This window comes from Orcinus orca, chromosome 16, assembly GCF_937001465.1.
Source record: "Orcinus orca chromosome 16, mOrcOrc1.1, whole genome shotgun sequence".
NCBI classification, from domain to species: Eukaryota; Metazoa; Chordata; class Mammalia; order Artiodactyla; family Delphinidae; genus Orcinus; species Orcinus orca.
The window spans coordinates 16,749,930-16,775,426 of record NC_064574.1 but is presented as its reverse complement, the minus strand read 5'-3'; the positions used below and the strand labels follow the sequence as shown (position 1 = coordinate 16,775,426).

The 25,497-nt window shown below is 47.4% G+C and overlaps 2 protein-coding genes across 2 annotated transcripts in view; both read right to left on the bottom strand.

The window, feature by feature from the left end:
• SERINC3 (serine incorporator 3) overlaps window positions 1–25,497 on the bottom strand; it is a 379,749-nt gene that overhangs the window by 198,687 nt on the left and 155,565 nt on the right. The gene's annotated exons all lie outside the window — the stretch shown is intronic.
• On the bottom strand, window positions 3,405–8,981 carry FITM2 (fat storage inducing transmembrane protein 2). Its single transcript, XM_004272877.3, has 2 exons — window positions 8,734–8,981; window positions 3,405–6,716 (listed from the first exon to the last, which is right to left on the bottom strand). The coding sequence occupies exons 1-2, from the start codon at window positions 8,904–8,906 to the stop codon at window positions 6,101–6,103; spliced, it is 789 nt and encodes a 262-aa protein (XP_004272925.1). The 5' UTR covers window positions 8,907–8,981; the 3' UTR covers window positions 3,405–6,100.

Below are 25,497 nucleotides of genomic sequence, written 5' to 3'. Positions count from 1 at the left end.
GTCCACTGCCTGAAGCAGAGCTCACCAGCTGAGGCCAGCCCATATCTGCAGAGCTGCAGCCCTTAGCTTACCTGCAAGTGGACAGCACCTCAAACACCTACTTTACCTTGGCGCAAAGGACCCCACAGGTACACGGATGTCCTTTCCCCTCAGCTCTCCTGGAAAACACTTCTCTCACTCTCCCCCACCTCCTAGTTAGCCCTGAAACCAGACTATAGTCTCGGAGACTCCATTCATTCTAGAGGTCCTGGGACATGGCCTTCCACATTCGACTGTATGTTTTAACTATCTCTGAGTCAATCAAAATCAAAACACTGACACGTATGGGGTTTCTTTTTCCTGAATTTTTTTTTTTTTTTTGCCACACCATGTGGCACACGGGATCTTAGTTCCCCAACCAGGGATTGAACCCGTGCCCCCTGCAGTGGAAGCGTGGAGTCTTAACCACTGGACCGCCAGGGAAGTCCCTCTTTTTCCTGCTTTTAAAGTAGTTATAGTATTGATGGCACATTAGGGGCTTATTGTGCACTTGAAAGACTTTTATATAGTGCCTCCCATAGACTAGGTCCTGTCCTAAGTAAGCCCTTTACAAGTATCAATTCATTTAATCCTCACAACAACTCTACAAGGTAGGTACTTCTATTATCCCCATTTTACAGATGAAGAAACTGAGGGACTTGTCCAAGGTCACACAGCCAGTGTGTATGGCAGAGGCAGAATAATCTCCTCCGTCCTTTGCTTTTCTGAGTGTATTATGTAAATCATCTCTGCCTGAGCTGGGACAATGTTGGGGTAGCGTAGGGGAACACTCTGCTTTTGACGCTTAGCACCCTGTGTGGATGTGCTCATTTCATTGCCTGTGCCTGGCTAGACTGAGGGCAGAACCGTGTCTCTGAATTAACACCGTGTCCAGCATAGTGCCCCTCACCTAGCGGGGCAATGGATGTTGAGTGAGGTGAGGCATTATCCCCACCTTACCCTTCACAAAGAGGCTCAGAGATTCTGACCTGACCGAGGGCACACAGCTGTAAGTTCTAGTCAGCACGAACGCAGAGTCTTTCTGCCACCAGATTCCGTGCTAAATATAACACCATTTATTCTTCGTAGTGACTGCATTATATTCCTGATATGGTTACCATAATTATTTAACCAATTGGCAACAGTTAGATAAATCTTGACAACTTTGCACTATCACAAATAGCTGCAATGAAATCTTTGTGTTTATCTTTGCCCACCTCTATGAACATTCCCATAGCCTAAGTCCCTAGACTGAGATTGTTAGGTCTGCACATTTTTTTGGTTTGTTTTTGTTTTTGGCTGGGCCACACGGCTTGTGGGATCTCAGTTCCCTGACTAGGGACTAAACCCGGGCCAGGGAAGTGAAAGCCTGTAATCCTAACCACAGGCCACCAGGGAGCTCCCGGGTCTGCACATTTTAAGTCTGGATACGACAAGGTTACCATCTAATCACGTGGGCCCAATTTACCATCTCCCCTCTCCCTAAGGTATGGGAGGACCTGTTTTCTACGCTGTGTGTGTTCAATTTTAAAACACCCCAGAGACTGTATTAGGGATTTCTGGGACAATTTCTGAAGGTGACTATACTGCACGGAGTTTCCCTTAACAGAATCTACCCTCTCCTTGATATCGAAATTGGAGACCTTTTTAAAAAGCCTTCTGCGGTTCATCCCTCTGGGAGCTAGGTCCAGCTCCCCATGTCCAGGAAGTCCCTAGGAAGCCAAGCAATCAGGTCTACACTGCATTAGGCTGTCGATGCAGAGAAAAGCAGGGGTATGATAAAGTGCGCCCAGAGATCAGCTCCCCGGTCACTCACCGGGAAGCCAGCTGCCACCTCAGCTGAGTGCGAGCTTCTTTTCACGTTGTTTCCTTAAATAAAAGTCATAACCAGCTTGGGAAGAACTTTTCATCAAGCGGAGCAAAGAAATAGAATAGAGCAGAAGAGTTGATGAGGTTAACCAGTCTGTGCCCGTCATTTATCAGATAAGGAAGTTGAGACCCAGAGATGTTGAGTGACTCGGCCAAGGTCACACAGAAGAGCAGAAAAAGCAGTGGTGGAAGCCAGCTCAAAGCCGGGCGTTCACACTTCTAGCTGAGTGCTCCTTATAACATAGCAGGGCGCATCCAGGACCTCCACTGACAGTCCTTTCAGTCTGCCTTTCTTCAATCTCTGTTGCTCTTGAACATGAGGGGAAAGTTAGGTTTCTTGAGAAGGGATCTCTGGATGAAAATCATGGCAGCTCATCTCCATGCCTTTGTGCATGCTGTTCTCGCGTCCTTGGAGTCTGTTCTCTGCCTAACTGCTTGAACTCCTTCTCATCCTTCAAGACCCAAAAGAACTATGTGCTGTGAAAATATCCCGTGATTCCCCAGGGCACCTGGTTGTCCCCTGCTCTGTGTTCCCAGGCCCTGACCTTGGCCAGCACTCGGAACACTCTATGGTGGTTGTTGACTCCTTATGCATCTTCTCCAGGAGTGAAAATTCCTCAAACACACAGAGGTGGGCTTCCCTGGTGGCGCAGTGGTTGAGAGTCTGCCTGCCAATGCAGGGTACATGGGTTCGTGCCCTGGTCCGGGAAGATTCCACGTGCCGCGGAGCGGCTGGGCCCGTGAGCCATGGCCACTGGGCCTGCGCATCCGGAGCCTGTGCTCCGCAACGGGAGAGGCCACAACAGTGAGAGGCCCACGTACCGCAAAAAAAAAAAAAAAAAAAAAAAAACGCACAGAGGTAGCAAAATCAAACTTTGCAACCCCACTCACACCTTAAGCTCTGAAGGGATAGATTTTGGACCACAAGCTCCAGGAGGGAGGGAGTTCATTATCCTGTCCTAGCTCCTGGCTCACAGGATAAACTCAAGAAGGGTTTGGTGCTGCCAACGGAATCTGAACAGGGAAGTTCTGCCAAAGGAGGAGCTTCAAATCCTGGAGGCATTGGGCTTTTGACAGATACTACGTGGAGGGGCCAAGCAGGTCAGGCTGACCTGACGGGAGAGGGAGCTAAAAGGTACGAGAAGTCCTCACACGCGTATAGGCCTCCAGGGCTTTTTCACAGATGACCTCATTTGAGTGAACTTTGTAACTGCTCTTGTGTAACCTTCCTCTTACTGCCAAGAAAACTGCTCCCAAATCCGGCTGATCCAGGCCTCAGGACTCTGAGACACAGATGTGGCACAAAGGGAAGGAGTAAATCAGGCTGAGAAATACATGACAACATATCCTTAGGTCACAGGATTGAGGAGAAAAAAAATAAGAGTGACTACAGCCTTGAAATTCCCCTATACACAGCGAGTAGCTCCAGTAAGAATTACTCTCCTTTCATAAAATGGGCTGAGCTGTCCTGGTTCTGGAATTGAGGGTTTTGGAAAAGAACACACGAAATGCAGGAATGTGGGATTTCATTATCTCTAGTTTAATTTGCCTGTTTACACACACGATCTGTATGTGTACATAACAGTGGTGAGAGCCATTCTCTAAATACAATCTGGTACTCAGACGACGACAGATGCACGTGGAAAATGAGGCGCCGGTGAACGAACCTCAACACGGAGAGACAACCAAGCACGGTGGTATTCTGTGATCACCGATGCCCTCAAAACCCTCTTGTTCAGCACCTGGGGAACAGACGCTTTTCAAAAGACAATACAAGGCTACTTCAACAGGACACCCAGACTCCAAATGGCACTCCAAAGAACATATTAGTTTCCCTGCCTTCTCCAGAGGAGCCATAAAGTTCTAAAGGCTTAATCAAGAAAGAGGAGGCAGGGGGGTTATCACCTGCTATGCACGTGTGCTGGGCATTTCACATACATATTCCCTTCATCCTGACAGTACCACCTCCATTTTACAGATGGGGAAATTGAGGCTTGACCAGGGTCAGACACGATTTGGACCCACACCTCACATTTGCCTAAACTTTCAGCCTTGCCACGCTGTGTCACACAGGGATTGAGAGCATGTTCCCTAGAGACAGGCAAAGGTGCTAAGACCGAACAGGAAGTGGCAGAAGACTCCTCGATATACAAGATTCGGTAATGGACGCTTTCCGCAGAGTCAGAGTAAGGCTGAGCCTGAGTCAGACCTGCAGGAGAGAAACGTCTGGACATTTAAGTGAGACAAGTGAACTTCTGGCGTCACCTTGTGCCTGTTGCCTTTTGGTGCTGAACGTGAAACGTAGGAGAGATGTCAATCCCTTCAGCAAGCCCCTGCCACCTACCCCGGCCCCACTTCCACCACCCCTGTTTTCAGATGTAAGCTCCAGGGGGCAAAACAATTCTCCCGGGGCCCATCATAGCTTGCCAACGCTCCCAAAGCACCACGGTGACACCTTCGAAATCTCACTGTCAGGTGTTTCTGCCACCTTTGGGTACAATGTATCACACCCCACATTTTGATCGATACAGGTTAACCTGTGGCCAGATGAGATACGAACTACATATTTTAAGTACATATTTATACGCAATACATTTTACACTGAAGATTTTCCAGACCTCAGACTCCTACCAACCTAAGCTTGAGTTAAGCCAGGCGAGTGCAGTGCTTATCAGTTAATGCTATTACCAGGCTTGACTAGGGCGGGAGGGGCGTCAAAGAAGCTTCCAGGATGATTATCCAAAACGCAAGGCGCTTGGTTCGAAAGGCTTAAGAGACACCCTGAGAGAGGGAAGGGGTATCTCATCACAGAGCGGTAACTGTGCCTTGGTGGGGCAGAAGGGACAGGGCATCTCACCACTCCCAGCACTCCCAAGGTGAGGGCCACACAAGGACAAGGCTGGAAATTGAGAAGTCCTGCAAGGGGAAATAAAAGGTTGAGTTCAAGGGCAGATGGACAGGCCCGTTTGGTCTGGTTTGGGTGGTGGTCCAAGTAAGAGGAGGGTGGGCCAAAGTCAAGCCGCCATTTATCAGGGACATTTTTGCAGACAGGTTGGTTTCTTGCCATCAGAAGCAAGGGAAGATATTTTCGTCCACTTCTGACTTAGCATAACCTTGTCCAAAAGGGTAAAAGTGCCTTGGGCCACAGCGATGAACACAAGGCTTATTACCACACAACTCTGAAGCACCACTCAGTCTACACCACTGACAGGTGGTCAGGGGAGGTTCAGTGCCAATATGCATTTTGCAAAATTACCCTGACTCAGCTTAAAATTCAACAGGTTATGAAAACGTCTGCTCTCCGGTTTTATTCTTAACAGAGAAAAGAGTCCCGTGTGCTTGAATTCAATACCGTAGGCCAAGAGTGTTCTAAAAAACCCTCAAAGCAATCTACACGTGTGCCAAAGTGCAGAGTCGTGAGTCATTTTCTGGAGTTCTGTCAACAAAGAACAAACGCCATGATTGTTATCAAAAACTATAAAGCATTCACTCACAATAGAGGGGGGGGAAGTAACCTTATTGCTCCGAAAACCAATATATAATAGACAACATGGACAGAAAAGTATCAATGTTCATTACCTAAAAATCATCCAATACTCTGTCGCAGAGGCACTCCAGGTTAACTGTTTTGGTAGCTAATCACGAGCCACTTGCAATATCTGACATTCCGCGGACGAAATAAGTACTACAACCAGAATGTGTCTTTCAGGCAGTTGGTTGTTTCATAAAGAACCCTGCTGGAAATAAATGCTTCTGCAAAACTGACCAGAGGGAGCTACTGTTAAATAACAGCAATAGCTATTGACACAGAAGACAAGGAAGAATCAGGGAGCACCTGATGGCAGCAGAAGAGAGTCCTGAGGCCCCGGCCCCACTTCAGCCACACAACAGAGGCTTTCCCGATCCCGCCCTCTCGCTGAGCCAGAGCTTGGCCCTCTTCGGCCAAAAGGGATGTTCCAGATTAAGGTCAAGTCTTGCCAGGAACGCAAAGTGCCTGACTGGGAGTGGCGGTGCTTGTGACACAGGGCGATGCCACCAGGGACAGTCTGGGGCCTGACCTTGCTCGCCCCCCAGACTCCACCCCACCCCCACCCCACACACTGCCTGGTAAGCTTCCTCCAGGAAGCGGGATCAACAATTTAGTCGATAACTAAGAAAGATAAGTGGAAAATCTATTAGCCACTGTCCTGCTGTCAGCCCTTTTGCTTCTCTTTTATTTCTTGTAACCGTCTTGCTTCAGATTCAAACTAGAGCTCTGGGGAGGAAGTCCTGGAGAGAAGGATTTCAGATACCAACACCCATACGTCCCGTACCAGCCCAGCAGACCGAACAGGGTGCCAAACACTTTCTGGGACAAGTTGTGAAAGTAAACGGCCGTGCACAGAAACATCCACACCCAGATGAAGGTCAGGAGGCCCAGGGCGACCCCCAGGGTGGTGATGGCTGCGTGAAGCCAGTGGCTTCGGTCCGTCCTCAGCTCGTGCAGCACAGCCATCTCCTCCACAATCATAAGGACACAGAAGGTGAGCAGGAAGGAGTGGCCTGAGATGTCAAAGCCATGCCAAAAGCCTCCTTCCCCGTGGCACTGCTGCTTACTCTGGTGCTCCTTTCTCACCCCCTCCAGGGCTGGCGACTGGTAGCAGCTGCCTGTGTAGTGCTCAATGTTGGCGAAGACGGCTGTGCCCACGTACCAGATGGCCGTGCCCACAAGCAGTGTGCTCAGCCGCCGCAGGACCAGGCCGGCCTTGCCCATCAGGTGGTAGTTGGTGAGGGTGATGAAAGGCAGGAGGAGACAGAAGGTCCAGGCCCAGGCCATTTTGACAAAATACCTGGCAGAGGAAGAAAGTGGAAGTGAAGACGGCGACATGGCAGAGAGGGAACAATGTCACCACTCAGGACTCTGGACTCTCGAGGGAGGGAAAAAGGAGAAATAGGTGATAAAAGCTATAGACCACAACTTCACTCACTAAGTACTTTAAGTGTATTAACTATTGAATCCTTACACAACTCTAGGAGGTAGGTACTGCTATCATCCCTATTTTACAGAGAAGAAAACAGAGGCACAGAGAAGCATCGTGCCCAAAGCAGAGGTCATCAGTGGTGGAGCCGGGATTTAAACCCAGGTTCTGTGATCTTAAGCACTACGCTATTTGCTGAGGAAAGTAATTACAGAGCTTTCACATACATCCACTTTCCCATAGAATACTCACAGTTACCTCGGGGGGAAGGTGTCACTAGCCCCATATTCTAGGTAAAGAATAGTTCAGTAACTTGCCAGGATCACACTCACATGACCAGCAAGCCCAGGTTAAACCAAGGTTTGGCCAGCCCCAAAGCCCATGCTTTTTCTACACCAAGGCTTTTTCCTACGTGGTAGAAATGATCAGACAGAGCATGACTTCACGACAGAAGACCCAGGTTCAAATCCTGACTCCGACGTATTACCACACCTCCAGGCCTCCGTTTCCTCAACTGTTAAATAGAACTGAGGGGACCCAACGATTTTTAAATCCAGAGCCAATGATTCACTAGTTCCCTTTCAATAATTAACTAGCATAGAGGTGTGGAGCAAAACACCAGAATCCACGGCAACTCGCAAAAGACAGGGACTTGTCTGCCAGGCTCTTCGGCTCCCAGCTCACCCAGGCCAGATCAAGCAGCAGCTGTCTTGTCTGCCTCCCCTGCCCTCATCAAAGGTGGCTGAGCTGGGGACCAGGTGCGGTAAACACACATGCAAGAGGCTTGGGGCCATGACCACTCTCATAACCTATTCTCAGCCCAGCCTCCACGGGTGGGTGAAGAAGGAAGGTGCACAAAGGACAGAAGGACTCTTCCTGGGTTCCAAAGGTTCTTCAGACACTACCCAAGGGCCTGTCGCTAAAATCTTCCCTGGGGCTGATATGCAAGGATCTGGCCACAGCCAAGACCTGTCAGGTATTTGATGAAACTGCTGGAGAGAGAAACCAGGGTTTTAAGTAGATAACCAAAGTTGGACTGACTTTTGGGAGATGCTGCAGACACTGCACCTCCCAAGGAGAGTCGAAGCTCACGTCAGGGGAGGAGTTTTATCTTTCAGAGTTTCCCTTTACTATTGCAACGGTGTTTGCGTCGATAAACTTAAAATCCAAGAGATTTAAAAATAAAAAAAAAAAAAAAAAAGGAGGGGGTGGGTGGACTTAAGGAGAAGTCTCAAAGGGCCCGGCTGGGATGGTGTTCCTAGGCCACTGCCATGAACTTTGAGTTACTGAGAAAATCCAAGCAGATCCAGGGGTAAGGTCACGGACTGGAGGGTTCCACTCCGGGGCGACTGTCTTGGAACGGGGGTTGGCATGGGCTAGGACAGGCTCTCAAAGGTGGGGGGCGGGGGGTGCTGGCGAAAGAAGGCAGGTCTGCTTGCCCCACCCAGGTGTGATGGGATTCTGTCAGCAGCTGGGGGGTATCAGATTTAGGGCGGAGGCGCAGGGTCTGACATTGGCAGGCAGGAGGGAGGTGGCATCTCCCCCAGGGCAGGGGTCAACTCCTAACCCCACAAAGGGAGGCAGGGGGAGCAGCGACACAGGCCGGTTCACCCCCCGTCCCACCCCCCACCCCTACACACACACAGACACACACACCACCCTGCCCAGTCAAGCTCAGACTGTCTGGTTTGGGTGTGCAAACGCGACTTGCTAGTGACACTAGCTATTCCGGGGTCCCTCCATCGCGACACGCGTGCAGACGCTGCTATCACGAAGGGGAGAAGGATCTCCCCTTCCAATGACTCGTCCATCAGGGCAGCTAACCCCCGGCTCTCTGGGCAAGGCGACAGCTACGGCAGGGACAGGAGAGGACCCGGGGCGCACTCACACGTTGAAGACGTTGCGCTTGTTGCTGAGATAGCTCTCGGGCAGAGGGGAAAGCTCCTTGAGGAGGGAGCCCGCCAGCATGGAGGCCACCAGGGCCCAGGGCAGGTAGCGCCGTACGGCTGCCCGCACCAGCGTCCCCCTGAGGGCCCACGCGCAGCGCTCCAGGTGCTCCATGCCCGACCTGTCGGCCTCCGTCAGCCTCCCCGTGCCCTCTCGGCCACCGTCTGGCCCTTGGTCTTGGCCGGCGCCACCGCCTCCCTTTGAGCGCACGCGCGCCGCTCGCAGGCCCCGCCCCCGAGGAGCGTGAGCGCTCCAGAGCCCGCGCGCTCCCCCTCCTGGCCACCGGCGGCCCCTGCAGCGCTCCTGTTTCCAAAATCCTCGCTTGCCTCCTTGCCTTCTCGAAATCCCGCCGCCAGGGTAACATGCTCCCGGTAAGGAAAGGCACACATCCTCTGTGCCTTGCTCTGATCGGAGGAAAAAGCGCTTGTGGAAATATTTGCTGGAGGTGGGGAAGAATAAACGTAGAGTTGTAGGAATTGAAGCAGTGGTCCCAGCATCATTTAGTCTCTCTTGGAGATGCTTCCTCCATCTGAGCCTTAGTTTTCTCATCTGTAACATGGGGAGCCAAGAGGAGATCAACCTTTCCCAAGTTAGTTTATGAACTCGAGGTTCATTATGGTGGTCCAGACATACGGACATGAGAAAATAAATGCATAAAATAACCATTAGATTTGCATTTTAAATTATTAGCTTTATTTTCACTTTTAAAACAACTGTGATTGGTATTGAGAGAAAATGCTGGACGCTGGGGGTTAACGGCCATCAGATGAGGGCGTTGATGACTCAGTCACTCGTTTATCACAGAGTTAAACCCACTCATCCCCTGTCATGGCTGGGTGTCTAATTGTTTCCCAACCTTGCGGCATTTCTTTGCCACTGTATTAGTTTCCTAGTGCTGCCATAACAAATTACCACAACTATGTTGGCTTAAACGAACAGAAATTTATTCTCTGACAGTTCTGGAGACCAGAGTCTGAAATGAAGCTGCTGACAGGATTGGTTCCTTCTGGAGGCTCTGAGGGAGGACCCTTTCCGTAGCTCTCTCCTAGCTTCTGTGACTGCTGGCAGTCTTGGCATTCCTTGGCTCGTGGCTGCATCGCTCCAATCTTTGCCTCCGTCTTCACGTGGGCTTCTCCCTTCTGTGTCTCTGTGTGTCCTCTCTCCTTCTGTCCCTTATAAGGACACTAGTTATTGGATTAGGGTCCACTCTAAATCCAGGATAATCTCATCTTGAGATCCTTAATTATATGTGCAACGACCCTATTTCCAAATAAGGTCACATTCCTAAGTACCAGGGATCAAGACTTTGACATATCTTTTTTGGGGGGGGGGTGTCACCATTCAACACATTACGTCCACCTTAACTGTTTTTGCTATGTCCGTATACCACCAATACTATTATTCCTTAACATTTTTCTTTAAACAACACACATTTAAAACTGAGATACTTATTCAATAGCCTCCCAAGCAGAAATATCCATGGAATAATAGATTCTGTGTGCCAGTTATGTTTTTTCTATTACAAAAAAAATTTCTATTGAAATATGCATCATCTCTAGCTGCCTAAAATAATCTCGTGTCCCTAAACCAAGGATAGCTACTGCACTTTGGGAAACACTGGCCTGATTTACACGTATAATACAATGATGTTTAAAATCTCTCATGCAGGGAACCAATAAACTAATAGGAGTAAAAGTATCAATGCCTTAAAACTGTCTCAAGGTGATCGGTAAATTGCATTTCTCTGATCATAGTTTTTACGTAGCAAGACGTCTCTGGGTCTTCAAAAAGCTAGGTTGAAAAAAGCAAAGGTACTGGTGATTATACTAATTTGCCTTTTCATGATTGGAGATAAAAACCACACAGCTGGCAAGATGTTAATTGTGAAGGCAGCTTATAAATAGTATCTGAAACCGTCTGTATCTCCTGAAGATTGTCAGGTGCTGAATTATTGTTACTTTCCATAGCAAGCTGCATAATGGTTAAGAACAGGGAGGTAGGACTTCCCAGGTTGTGCAGTGGTTAAGAATCCGCCTGCCAATGCAGGGGACACGGGTTCGATCCCTGGTCCGGGAAGATGCCACATGCTGCGGAGCAACTAAGTCCATGCACCACAACTACTGAGCCTGCGCTCTAGAGCCCGCGAGCCACAACTACTAAGCCCGCATGCCACAACTACTGAAGCCCACGCGCCTAGAGCCCGTGCTCCACAACAAGAGAAGCCACCACAATGAGAAGACTGCACACCTCAATGAAAAGTAGCCCCCGCTCGCCGCAACTGGAGAAAGCCTGCACACAGCAACAAAGACACAATGCAGCCTAAATAAATAAATTTATAAATTTATAAATAAATAAATAAATAAAATAAAGAACAGGGAGATACACTGGACATTATTAGCTAAGTGGTCCCCCTTGACGAAATGCTAGATGCTAATCCCCCACCCCCAAGAAAAGGGGAAAGGGCGCTAGGTGACAGAAACTCTAGACATCACCCAGAGGAACCAGCTAAAACATACCTCCTGTATGTTTCAGGATTTGTATTTCTCTAGAAAGGAAACGGGTTTGTTCTATTTGAAACTCTACAGCTTAATCCCTGGAGATTTTTGAAGACTGAGCTACACCCAGACCTGAAATTTTGTAGGTCTCTGAAGTTTTCTTTTCTTTTTTAAAAACTTCAACCCATGTGAAGAAATACATATTCATGTTGTGGGTCCAGCTGTGTGCTGGAGCGAACTCATATGGATGGCGAGAACAGATTGTTAAATTTTCCGGACTTCTGCCAGCTGATTGTTAAAGCCAGTATTAAAAATCACATTATATAAATGAACAACTAAATGCACAATTAATATTCAAAACCCATCATTTCCAAATTATTTTACTCTGTTTCACTATTACCTATGCCCCTGAGGTTGCTTACATCTATTGTATAGTATGTTACCATGCAACTTTTCCCAACTGTGTGTTCATTGGTGTCACATTTGTACCTTGAAACCAGCCCTGGTAGGAGTATTTACACTAAGGGAAATGGCAGGTGCTATAAATCAGGGCTTTATTTGGTTTGTCGACTGTCTAGACTGGTATGCAGCTCCATTTGTCAAACATGGTTGAACTGAAACTATAGGTTGGCGATGGATACAAGAGTCCAGCAAACATCAATGAAAGCGTTCTGGGAGAATCAGTTCGCTATATGGAATTTACAGTAAAGAGAATTTGTATATTTTATTATTTTAAAATTATGGCTACACATTCTTTATATTAAGAGAAAGTTGGGGAATCCCTGATGGTCCAGTGGTTAGGACTCCACGCTTCCACTGCAGGGGGCACAGGTTCGATCCCTGCTCGGGGAAATAAGATCTGCGGTGTGATCAAATAAATAGTAAATAAATAAAATTTGGGGACGTCTCTGGCAATCCAGTGGTTAAGACTCTGCTCTCCCAATGCAGGGGGCATGGGTTCGATCCCTGGTGGGGGAACTAGGATCCTGCATGCCGCACGATGCAGCCAAAAAAAAAAAAGAAAGAAAAGAAAAAAAAAGAGAAATTTATAATACACTTATGTACATACATACTTATACATTTTCCCCTAGAGAGATAGTTGTTAAACATTTATCAACAAATCACTGGTTGTGATCCAGTACACATATAAATATATATATGTATATAAATATATATATTGTATACATATAAAAATATATATATTCATTCATAAGTGAATATATATGCTAATAAATATATAGGTATAGCTATAAATATAGCTTTATGACAGTTCATGACAGAGTTTGCCTCTACTATGTGTGAGGCACTCTAATATTTTCTATTCAATTATAAATTCAATTTTTTAAACATGCTGGTCATGACCCATTGAATTGATTTTACAACTCACTAGTGGGTGGGGATCTGTAGTTTGAAAAACACTTCGCTAGATTTGAAGGCATTGGAGAACCATGACCTGCCCTTCCCCACCAGGGGGTGATAGAAGACTACGAATATCAGGGCTCTGCCCTGCCTGAGACTTCAGTGGTATCGCCTAATTTGTTGGGTTTCATTCCTTCATTTATTTATTCAACAAATACTTGTTCGAATTATATGGCCTCTCACTTCCAGCAACTTAAAATCTAGTGAAGGTGATCATCATTAATTTATTTAGCCAACCAACACTTATTAACAATTTGCTATGCACCAAGCATTGGGCTAGATGTTAAGACCTCCAGTGTTTTGGATAGATGAGTTCCCTTAATACCCATAGATTTATTGCTGTTTATAAACACCATTTGGGGGATTTCCCTGGTGGCCTAGTGGTTAGGATTCCGGGCTTTAATTCCCATGGCCTGGCTTCAACCCCTGGTTGGGGAACTGACATCCCACAAGCCGTGCGGCCAAAAAGAAAAGAAAAAAAAAAAAACCCACACACACACAGACACCATTTTTCAGGCTTGAGGCAAGATGAGGCCGGGCCATCTTGTCAAACCGGAAAGCAAGGAAACCATAAGCTATCAAACACTGCTAAGGTCATTTCAGGAGGACACAGAAGCCAATCAGAAAGGCTCACAGGCCAAAGGTGGGACAGTTTGAGCCTCAATAAGAGTATTAACTGCAATGCATGGAAATACACACATATGTTTAAATCCAGACGTTCATAATGTACTTAAACTAATGGCTACCTTTGGAGAAATCAACTCATCATTTTGACAACTAGTAAATAAATGGAAAGAATCTAGCATTTTTCCTGCCACTCCTACGGGAACTGAACCACTGAATAACCAGGGAGCAGATGAGTTTCTTGTTAAAGAAAATATCTCCAGGAGTAAATGAAGGGGGAACAACAGAATTAGACATGGAAGTTTAAAATGTTAGTTTGAAATATGGGTGAGTCAGATTCATCCAAAAGAAGTCAGTTTGCAGCTATTCATAAAAAGAAAAGTTTGATACTGTGAAGCACTGTCAACTAAATCTCTACAGATCCATCTCATAAGGTTTAAAAATTTTAAATCAGATTATCATAATTGTGACCTTTGCTCAGAATTTTATATTTTAGGTTTCTTAGGGTCAGATTTTATAAGCACATGGCTTCATGTTTATTACAGAAATGGAGAACTAGAAGCAAAAATATGTCAGCTACAAAAAAGTAGCATTTTCTTGTTGAATGCTAAGTGTAACTTCATCAGTAAATTCCACATGTATGTTACTTTTGTTGCAACAGTTGGGAGATTATAGAATTTATCTTGAAGTCTGAGTCTCTCTTGGACAAATAAACACTCTGCTTTTTGAATTTTTTGAAAATCACTTGTCTTTTTATTTTGATGGTGGTTTTAGTTCTTTGAAAAATGTAAACTCACTAAATTTGTGAATGGTTGCCTGGAAATCATCTGAGGCTACAGTTGGGCTTTGGCCAGGTTGAACATGAATATATGAATATATGTAAACTAAAGATTAAATAAAAGGAAATGTAAGCTTTGACTGCCTTCTTGTAAAGAATTTTTCTTCTTTATAACCATATTACCACTGATCCATAAGATTAAATTCTGCTGGGGTACAATCCCACTACTGGCCATATACCCTGAGAAAACCATAATTCAAAAAGAGTCATGTACCACAATGTTCATTGCAGCTCTATTTACAATAGCCAGGACATGGAAGCAACCTAAGTGTCCATCGACAGACGAATGTATGAAGAAGATGTGGCACATATATACAATGGAATATTACTCAGCCATAAAAAGAAACGAAATTGAATTATTTGTAGTGAGGTGGATGGACCTAGAGACTGTCATACAGAGTGAAGTAAGGCAGAAAGAGAAAAACAAATACCGTATGTTAACACATAGAATCTAAAAAAAAAAAGAGAAAAACAATGGTTCTGAAGAACCTAGGGGCAGGACAGGAATAAAGATGCAGACATAGAGGATGGACTGGAGGACACAGGGAGGGGGAAGGGTAAGCTGGGACAAAGTGAGAGAGTGGCATGGACATATATACACTACCAAATGTAAATAGATAGCTAGTGGGAAGCAGCCGCATGGCATAGGGAGATCAGCTCGGTGCTTTGTGTCCACCTAGAGGGGTGGGATAGGGAGGGTGAGAGGGAGACACAAGAGGGAGGAGATATGGGGATGTTTGTATATGTATAGCTGATTCACTTTGTTATACAGCAGAACTTAACACACCACTGTAAAGCAATTATACTCCAATAAAGATGTTTAAAAAAAAAAATTCTGCTAGGGTAGAATACCAAAAAAAATGTGAGTGTTTCCACTGGAAAAGAGATCTTTATTTTGACAGTGATCTTGGTCTGTTTTAAGGGTCAATTGGCCTGTATCACTTGATTAAATGCAAAAAGCAGAAGGTCTTTATGGATTAGGAGTGTCATCAAAGATTCTTTTAAAAACATAATGTACTAAAAAAAAAAAAACATAATGCACTTATTTGTTTATTTTCTGTCTCCCTTACTTGAATATCAGCTCTAGAGGGTAGGGAACATTGCCTGTTTTGTTCGCTACGGCATCCCAAGCGTTAGAACCATATCTGGCGCCTACTAGGCACTCAAAAAATATTTATTTTGTTAAATAAATTAAAGAATAGGGCTTCCCTGGTGGCGCAGTGGTTGAGAGTCCCCCTGCTGATGCAGGGGACACGGGTTCGTGCCCCAGTCCGGGAAGATCCTACATGCCGCAGAGTGGCTGGGCCCATGAGCCATGGCCGCTGAGCCTGCGCGTCCGGAGCCTGTGCTCCACAACGGGAGAGGCCACAGCAGTGAGAGGCCCCGCATACTGCAAAAAAAAAAAAAAAAAAAGAATAATTATTAATATGCTGATGAAAGAAAATGATTTTAAATTGCTTCCTTATAAACAGAAGAGAAACAGCAGAAAATAATAATTATGGAATTAAAAAAAATTTTTTTTACTAGTAAGGGGTTCCCAAGATTTTAAATCGCTGTGAAAGGGGTTTCTGTTCCATAAGGCCTTGCAAGATGCCGCGGTAGAATGATAACGGGTTAAGGAGAGGATGTATGGGGCCATAAGAAGAGGACCCCGTAGGATCAGGGAAGGGTCAGAGAAGAGTTCGAGGAAGAGATGATTTCTGTCTAAGCTGAGATTGGAAGGACTGGCTAGAGGGTGGCCAGAGGAACTGTGGGAAGCAGTCATTCCAGGAAAGGCAACCAGCAGGTGCTTTTTTGTTGGCTGGTGTGCATGAAATAATTCATTCCCGCTTTGGCGGGAAGGGCCATCGCAGCCCAATAATCCTCCCAGCAGGCAGCCCTCTTTGGCCATATTTCCTAGCCAGAGAGCAGAAGTATTCATTCCCAGCACAAATTCCTTCTCTCTGAGCTCCCCTCTGCAATGCCTCCCCCATTCTGAACCTCTGGCCACCTCTCTTGCCGGCCGGAGGGGATGGCTAGCCACTCCCTAGGGTGAGGCAGCTGAGCAAAGCCAGCAGCTGCCAGAGGCCAGGCTGCCTGACTGCCAAACTGGGAGGGGGTTATATCCACTGGCTGTGCCCCCAACACACACAAGCCCAGGCTGCGCATCCTCTGGGCCCATTTGGGTACAGGGTCAGAAGGGCTGGTGCAGCAGGGCAGGGATTTGGCTTTGCTCATCTTCAGGCCCCAGGGCGAGTGGCAGGAGGGGCCAGGGACCCTGAGTACCTTCCTGCTTTCTCCTCTGGACACTGAGTGCTACAAACCCCAGACCCTCCTCTCTGAAGCAGTCACAGGGCTGAGGCTTGGAAGGAGGGGGCTGGCTTTTTTTTTTTTTTTTTTTTTCCCGAACGAGCATTGGTAAAGTTAGAAGAAAAAAGCAAGGACATGAATACCCCAGTGTCAGTACAGCAGCTACCTGTAGGACAGAGGGTAACTCTGACCCTAACAGTTGATAGGGTTTAGAGGGCGTGGGATCAGAGGGTTTTGCAGGTGTAGGCAGTGTTCTTTACCTGCGGATAGTCACAGAGATGTTTGCTTTAAAAATATTCATTAGGGGCTTCCCTGGTGGCGCAGTGGTTGAGAGTCCGCCTGCTGATGCAGGGGACACGGGTTCGTGCCCCGGTCCGGGAAGATCCCACATGCCGCGGAGCGGCTGGGCCCGTGAGCCATGGCCGCTGAGCCTGCGCGTCCGGAGCCTGTGCTCCGCAACGGGAGAGGCCACAGCGGTGAGAGGCCCGCGTACCGCAAAAAAAAAAAAAAAAAATTCATTAAACTATAATTTGTATTTTATAAAGCTTGTACATTTGTTATATTTCACAATTTGAGAAATGGTATTTTTTTCAAAAAAGGGACACCAAACTGTGAATAAAATGCCTAGGTTCTGGGAAGAACAAGTTGTTTTTGTTTTTGCAGTCTTTCTCACCAAAGCATAGCACAGAATCCAGATGCACCTACGTAGTAATTTAATGCCCCTATTCTTAAACCAGAGTTAAACATGAATTTTCTATTTTTCTAGTTTAAACATTTAGCTAGTTGTTTTGTTTGTTTTTGTTTTTTTATGGAAGTAACATTGATTTATAACATACTGAGCCTTCACCAGGTGCCAGGCACCGTGCTAAGTGCTTTACTGTACTTGACTCTCTTGCTTCTCACAACCACACAGGTAGGTACTGTGATCAACTCCAGTCTACAGATGGAAACGCTGAGGCACAGAGAGGCTAAGAAACTTAGCCAAGGTCACACAGCTAGCAATCCAGCAGAGCTGGGATTCAAACTAGGGTCAGTGTACCCCAGGGGCAAAAACCTTAACCACTGGCCCACACTGCCTCCCAGGTCCGACCTCACCTGCCTGCCGAAATAACGGCCACCTAGTCACAACGCTCTGCAAAGTTTACGGTTGACAGGGTGTAGAGGCCACGTAGTATGTTGGGGAAGAATACGGTCAGACAGATATGGGTTCAAATCTAAACCCAGAGTTTATTACCTGTATAACTAGTCATTTCTCTCTCCCCTGAAAAACGAGAATGGTACCCGGCCAGCTTTGTTGCCCAGACAAGTAAGGGAAACATTATTTGCCGGGTATCAGGCACACAGTAGACACACAATAGATGATCACCTCTAGAATAAAGATGCTAATCTTTGGCGGCTCATAGCTTATGAAATAGACAAGACCTATAGTGTCACCATCCCCACTGAACAGATGGGACGTCTGGCTCAGTTCTCATGCCTCCGAGCAGTAAGGAGTCCCAGAGTGTCCACGGCTCCCTAGCCGCCCCCGCCCTGTCGAATTCTTCGGGTCGGGCTTCTGGATGTGGCCGCCGGCCCCCACTTGGCGCCCGGCGCAGGAATGCGGGGCCTGAATGGTGGCGAAGATGGGGCGCTGACGCTGAGGCTTTTCCGCTCCAGCTGCGCAGACCGGCGACACAGCAAATTCCGTGGCCACACCTGGCCTTGCAGCTGTCCGGGCTGGACGGAGAGGTGGATTTCCCAGTCCTCCGGCCGCCGGCCCCGGAGGGTACGGCCTTGACCCCTGGCGGCCTTGGGCCGGGATGGCTGGGCCAGGGCACAGGAGCACCGGGTGCCCCCTCGGGGTTGAGCGCACCGGATCAGCCCCACCCTCCAGGTACTCCCCTTCACCTGGCCTTTTTGGAAGGGGGCTAGTCCTCTCTGACACCCAGGAGGATGAGGGGCTCCCTGGGTCAGAATGCTTACTGGGGGGCAGAGGACAGAGAGGGACCCCTCAGGAACATCCCTCTGGTTTTGGGGTTCTGGGGGTCCATGGGAAACCAGCTCCTAGGAGGTCACCCTGGGGTGAGGCGCTTTCATCTCCCTGAAGTGCTAAGCCATGGTCTAATTTCCCTGCTCCCTCCCATCTGCCATCCCCTACCCCCAGTAGGGCAACAGGACTGGGCACAGGGCAAAGCAAAGGAGAATCTGAGGTCCTCACCAGCTCTGCAGCTGGTGTGGCGTTCAAGGCCTCCAGGCTGCAAAAACGGTCTCTGCTCACCTCTGCTCCCATCTCTGGACCACCTCTTACACTTCTGTCCCTTCTAGTCTTCCCTAATCTGTCTTTTCTCAGTTCTGCAAATGAACCAAATGCCCTCCAGCCTCAGAGCCTTTGCCCATGCTGTCCCCTCTCCGTGTACTGCCGTCCCTCTTGGCTCTCCCCTATGTCCCAACTTCACCCTCCCCCCATTGTTCTGTTTTCTGCTTAATCATCACATATTACTAATACTATGACTAACGGAGTATCTTGAAAATTCTTGGGCCATGGCTCTCCCACATGAAGGTTAGAATCAGCTTGCCAATTTCCTCTGAAAACTTGGCTGGAATTTTCATTGGGATTGTATCAAATCTAAGATTAATCTGGTGAGAATTGACAACACATGCAAGTTTACTAATAATGACATGATGTGAGTCATCAAGGATACAGAGACCAGTCACACAGCTCCTTCCCTCAATAAGCTTGTCTGCTCATGGTCTTCTTTTTTATTTTATTTCATTTCATGTGAGAAGATCTTATTGGGCTCATTTCACAGATCAGGAAACTGAGGCTCAGAGAAAGTACATGACGTGCCCTAGGTCCTATGGTGAGGAAGTGGTGGGCCAAGACTCACGAATCTGCCCAAGTCAATTCGGTTTATGGGTTTGGTTTGTGTGTGCCTCTGTGTGTTTGCATGTAAGGTGTGTTTCCACGCACCCAGAGTGGAACAGCATCTATATTTACAGATGGAGGTGCTGTGGGTTGAGTGGGAGTGCAGGCATGTCTGCTCTATTGGGCTGTGACTTCTGTTTGTGTTGACGTTGGGGTCTTTGGCAATGTGTGTACAGTGTTGGGGGTTTTAGTGGGTGTATTGGGTATAATATTTATGTGTATTGGGTAGAAAGTGTGTGTCAGGGAGACAAAAAATGGGATATTTCTGTTGGTGTGTGTGTTTTTTCTTATGTAAGACTTTAATTTGATACTTGTTGAAAGAACTCTTTTAAATTAAACTAAGACTTTTAAAACCATCTATACCTCTAAATTTTTATTAAGGTATAACTTAAAGTGCCCAAATCTTAAGTGTACAGCTAGATGAATTTTTATACACATGCACCCATGTAATCACCACTTGGATCAAAATGTAAAAGATAGAGCACCCTCAGTTAGAACTTCCTCATGCCCCTCCCTCAGTCAGCACCCCTCAAAGTAGCCACTGCTCTGACTTTCACCATGTAAATTAGTTTTGCCTGTTCCTGAGTATCTTGTCAATAGAGTCACACAGTGTTTGCTTGGGGAGGTTAGTAGTTAACACTAAACAAACTTGCTTTGTGTGCTGACACTTCCCGTATCTCACTGAATTTATCATAATAGCCACATAATGTAGTGCCTGTTTATTGTTCCCACTATACAGATGAGGAAACTGAGGCTCAGGGAGGGCTCACGACTTGCCTTGGGTCACCCAGAGCAGGGTCACCAGTCCAATGACACAGCTCTGGTCCTTGCCCACTACTAGACCATCCTGCCTCCCTCTGGGTAACCTGCCAAAGAGGTGACATGGCTTATTGGATGCAGAGAGAGCAGGAGTCAGACCTGGGAGCTCAAAAGTGCTTCTGGGTGTGCTTTATTTATTTTCCGAGGAGTCAGTGTCTCTGAATCTGTTGTGAGATCTCTCCAACTCCCCATTGCTGGATCAGGAACCACTCACCACCCGCAGCCCAGCCACTGTAGTGCTGCAGAGACACACCAACCACAGGGCTGGCTCCGAGAGTTATTTGCTGGGTGACTGTGAGGAAGTTGCCTCCTTTTTTGAACCTCACATCCTTAACTGTCGAAAGAAGGTTAAAATCCTCATGCAGGGTTATGGTGGTAACAGATGGAAGGTACGATGGTATAAATTACCACAGCTGTTATTTTTTTAAAAAGCCTTCTTATTGCAAAATAAAACATAAATACAGAAAGTCACATAAAACAAACATGGGACCCAATAAGGCAAACCACTTGTAACCACCAGTTAGATCAAGAAATAGAAGCCCCTTAAATATTCCACCCCAATCACAGCTTGACTTTTATAGTATTTCTGTGTCTCTTTTTAGTTTTATCACCCAAGTGTGCATCTCTAAACAGTCAAGTCCGTAAAAAAATTTGCCCATATATAAAAAATGTATATCTTTTGAGTCTCTACTGATTTCCTCCTCCATTATGTTTTGGAAGGGTCTGGAGCATTTGACTGAAGAGTTTTTTTTTTGTTTTTTGGGTTTTTTTTAATACGTTTATTTATTTTGGGCTGCATTGGGTCTTCGTTGCTGCTCGCGGACTTTCTCTAGTTGCGGCGAGTGGGGGCTACTCTTTGTTGCGGTGTGCGGGCTTCTCATTGCGGTGGCTTCTCTTGTTGCGGAGCACGGGCTCTAGGCACGCAGACTTCAGTAGTTGTGGCACGCGGGCTCAGTAGTTGTGGCTCGCGGGCTCTAGAGCACAGGCTCAGTAGTTGTGGAGCACGGGCTTAGTTGCACCGCAGCATGTGGGGTCTTCCTGGACCAGGGTTCGAACCCGTGTCCCCTGCATTGGCAGGCGAATTCTTAACCACTGCCCCACCAGAGAAGTCCTGAAGAGCTTTGAAGAGTCTGGATCACCACTATTATTTTTCACATGTGTACCCCTCCCTCCAGCTCCTTCACTCCCTTGTTTGTATTTGGAGTGACATAGACCTGGGTTGCAGTTCTGAGTCTGCCAGTTGCTGTGTGACCTTGGACAAGTCACTCACCCACCCTGAACCTCTTTCTCAACTGGCAAATGAAGGGGTGACCCTGAAGATCTCTAAGGGCCTTCCAACTTTCTCAGCCTTCTTGCTCAAGCAGCAGGCTCCTGCCCCACAGTTTCTTCTTTTTTTTAATCTCTCTCTTTTTAAATTATATCTGATGTACAATATTATATAAGTTACAGGTGTACAATAAAGTGATTCACAATTTATAAAGGTTATACTCCATTTATAGTTATTATAAAATATTGGCTATATTCCCTGTGCTGTTCTGATAAGAACAGCACAGGTTGTTCTTAAAAGCAACTTTACTGGGTGAAAAGAATACTGGGATAAGAATCAGAGACCTGGCATTAGAATCCAGTTTCCACTGGAACTAGCTGTGGGAACTTGGGTGAGGTACTTAACCTCTCTGAGTTTCCACTTCCTCGTCTGTTGAATGGAGATCCTGATACCTAATCCATAAAACTGGAGCAAAACTTATATGAGATCATACCCTTACAATATTTAGTGCCTGGCACCTAGTATGTGCTAAATAAATGTTAACTGCTATTGTTGTTGTCATTATTTTTAGCTATTATTATAACTAACATTTATTGACTGCTTACTCAGACTTTGTGTTAAGTGTATTAATTCACTGAATCCTCAAAACAATGCCACGAGGCAGCCCTATTTTATAGATGAGAAACCAAGGCACAGAAAGGTTAAGTAACTTGCTCACGGTCACACAGCTAGTGAGCCATGAACCTAGGCTGTCTGGATCCAAAGCCAGCAGTGTTAGTCACTGAGATATACTGCCTCAAATACTACTGCTATCTAGAAGAATTTCCCCTTCGCTTGCCCAAGACCAGAGAGAATTCCAGTAGAGGTAAGGATGAAGCAATAGCTGAATCCAGTGTGAGATTCTCCAGGGGTGAGAAAAGTTCTTACCCCGAAATGAGATCCCAGCCCAGGGCATTAATCTGGGCCATCCCAGATTATTTCCTGCCTCCACCCCTAACATTTTTATCCACAGGCAGCCTGCCGAAGTGAACCTGGGAACAGGCTTAGTCAACGAGGACAGCAGGGAAGGTCCTACCTGGTGGAGCGGCCAGGGATGTCGCTGTGTGTTTGCCACCAGTGCGATTTTCTGGGTTTCCCTGGATGTGTGAATACATGGGGTAGGAGATGGTGATTTTGTATATGTGGTTGGACTGTGAGGCTGTGCCTTCCTCAGATGTCTGTCTGTCTGTCTGTCTCTGTGGAGAGGCAATGGGACCAGCTTGGCCCACCCCACTTCTGCCACCCACTGTGGCCAGCAGCTCACCTCTGTGTGCCTGTTTCCTCACGTATAGAAAAATGGTTATGATGACAATGATAGTACCGACCTGATAGTGTTGTTCTGAAGACTGAATGGCCTCATTCCAGGTAAAGTGCCTGAAACGGTTCAGAGCACCGAGATAAGAACAAATACAGCTTATATATGTTAATATGATTAAATGTGTAAAGGGTGGGTTTCTGTATATTTATGCAAGTGCACCTGAGGGCATCTATCAGAAAGGATCTGAGGGGCTAGGGGAGCCAGCTGTCTCTGTGATTTGTGGGAGGAGGGTATGCGTGTGCGAGTGTGTGCATGTGTGTGTGGTGTGTGCACGGTGGATGCGTGTGCATGCTGTAAGTGGGCGAGAATGTTCACTGCCAGAACCCTATTTACCAGACAAACTCCAGGCCCTAGGACAAATCACTGAGGCTCTGTGTCCCCACCTGTCCACGGGCGGGGTTGCGGCCTCACAGGCAGCTGTGAGGACCAAGTGAGTCATGGATGTAACGCTCTGGACCATTGCAAGTGCCGGCGACATGGGAGAGGTCCGTACGAAGTGCTCTGAGAAAGCGGGGCATCATCGGGACGCTCCCGGGTCGTTAGTGCCAAAGCCGTTTGTTTCTGCCTCCTCTGGGCTGCAGAGCTCCCTCTGGTAGATCGTGGATCCCAGCCCACCACAGGCAGAAAAGCCCTCAGTCCAGTTGCTTCAATGGCCCAGAGAAGGATAGGAACTTGCCCCAGGACACCCAGCATACTGGAGGCAGAGAAGGGCTAGATTGGAGCCGGTGCCTCTTTGTCCTTCTGGCGTGATGAGAAAGCCGTGTAGAGGTCAGGGTCAGCACTTCCCAGCCCCCCTGCCTCTGTCTGCCCCACTTTCCCAGCATCCAGCAGTCAGCCCGGGCCGGGGGAAGCTGCCGCAGCGTGAAGGTGTGTGCTTTGGCAGCAGGCACTGTCTGGGCCGCCAAGGCTGAGGTCGGGCGGCTGCCTGAGGCAGGAATTCCATGTGTCTGGGGAGGACCCCACTCCAGTAGCCCGGTCCCAGCCCCAAGCCCTGCATCGCCACCTGGGCCAGGGCTCTGCTTGGCACCCGGAGACTGGGTTCTGCCTGGGAATTCTCCAAGGTCTCTGCAAGAGGAGGCTGAAGGATTACAAGTGCTTCAACTTTGGGGTTTTTTTATGTAACATCTTCCTTGTAAATCTGTCCATTCCCATCGCAAAAGCGTCACTTGTTATTTGTGGAGAATACAAGTAATCAGAGAAGAGAAAATGAAACTCTCAACACTGAAGTACAGCAATTCAGAGACCAAAGGGGCTCTGTCAACACACACACACACACACACACACACACACCCCTGCATGTTCATGCGTGTATCTATGCACACATGCATGTGACATAGAAACCATCACAAGCATGCCCTTGCACGTGTGTGCTTGCACACTTATAACATACAAGCACATGCATACTCGTGTGAGTACACACAGGTACAGGCATCTGCATGGTCATGTATGTATCTGTACACCTACATGTGACACACGAGCCCTCATGTTTATGTGTATGTCCACGTGTGCTTGCACACCTATAACAAACACACACTCTCACAAGTACACATGTACACACAAGCACATGCACGTGCACACACACTTAAAGAGCAACACTCAGTGCTCCACCAATGTGAGTTCATCTAATCCCGGCACCAGTGCTATAAGGTAGGTACCATTACTTCTCCCAGTTTACAGACAGGGTACAAATGGTTAAGTAATCTGCCCAAGGACACCCAGTTAGTGAGCATAAAAAGAAATTTTAAAAAGCATTTTTTAAAAAAGAACAACAAAAAAAAACCCAAAAACAAAATAATGGGGATTTGAACCCAGATCCATGGGCGTAATTAATTAGGCTGCATGGTGCTGTTTGAGTGGCATCGCGGGGAATATTCCCATAGGGTTTTTTTCCCTGTGCATCTAAATTTGGTTTGGTTACAGAAATGACATCCTTTTTACATCCTAGCAGGACCCTGGGGTCAGACTTGGATTTGAATCCTGGCTCCACTGCAGACAGGCTGGCTTGACTTTGGGCTGCTCTTTCACCTCTTTGGGGATCAGTTCTTCATCTGTAAAATGGAGAGCGATCGTATCTGCTTCTGAGGATTGGCCGAGCACGTGTGTCAAGCTCAGCCAGGCTCATTAGATGAGGCCATACGAAAACTGCCAACTCTGGGGCTGGAGGGCTTTGTGGGGAAAACAGTCAGAAAATACTCTCTGGGTGCAAGATGGCCATAATATGTTAGGGTCTGGAAGGCAGAGAGTAGCCTCTGGACCTGGGGTCTCCGGAGGGGAGGTGGTATTTTGTCCTGGAATCCCTGCCATGACTGCATCCCGGTCCTGACCAGCAGCTCAGCCCCAGCCCTGCACATTCCAGGTGAAACAGCAGAAGAGAGAGGGCGGGAGAGAAAAGCCCACAGACCGGCAGGCGGAGCCTCCTGGCCAAGTCTGGCCCAGCTGGAAGGGGAGGGGGCTGTGGAGCTGGGACGTCAGATGCCATCACCTCCTGGGGGACCTTTAAAGTCGCTGTGCTGCCAGGCGGGCCAGGGTGTCTGCAGCGGTTCTCTGCCTCCTCAGCCGCCTCCTGCCACCCGCCTGGGCTGCCCATCCTGGGTACGCGCCCCTGGAGAGCCTGGTGCCTCGTCTCCGGATGCCTCTCTCTGGCTCTCTTCTCTTTTCTCTCCATTTTTTCTGTTCTGTTTTTCCCCTTTCT

Coding starts and splice junctions, on each gene's coding strand:
- FITM2 (XM_004272877.3), bottom strand. CDS start 8,906: ATGGAGCACCTGGAGCGCTGCGCGTGGGCCCTCAGGGGGACGCTGGTG. Junction 6,717..8,733: donor AAGCGCAACGTCTTCAACGT/GTGAGTGCGCCC, acceptor TTCCTCTGCCAG/GTATTTTGTCAAAATGGCCT.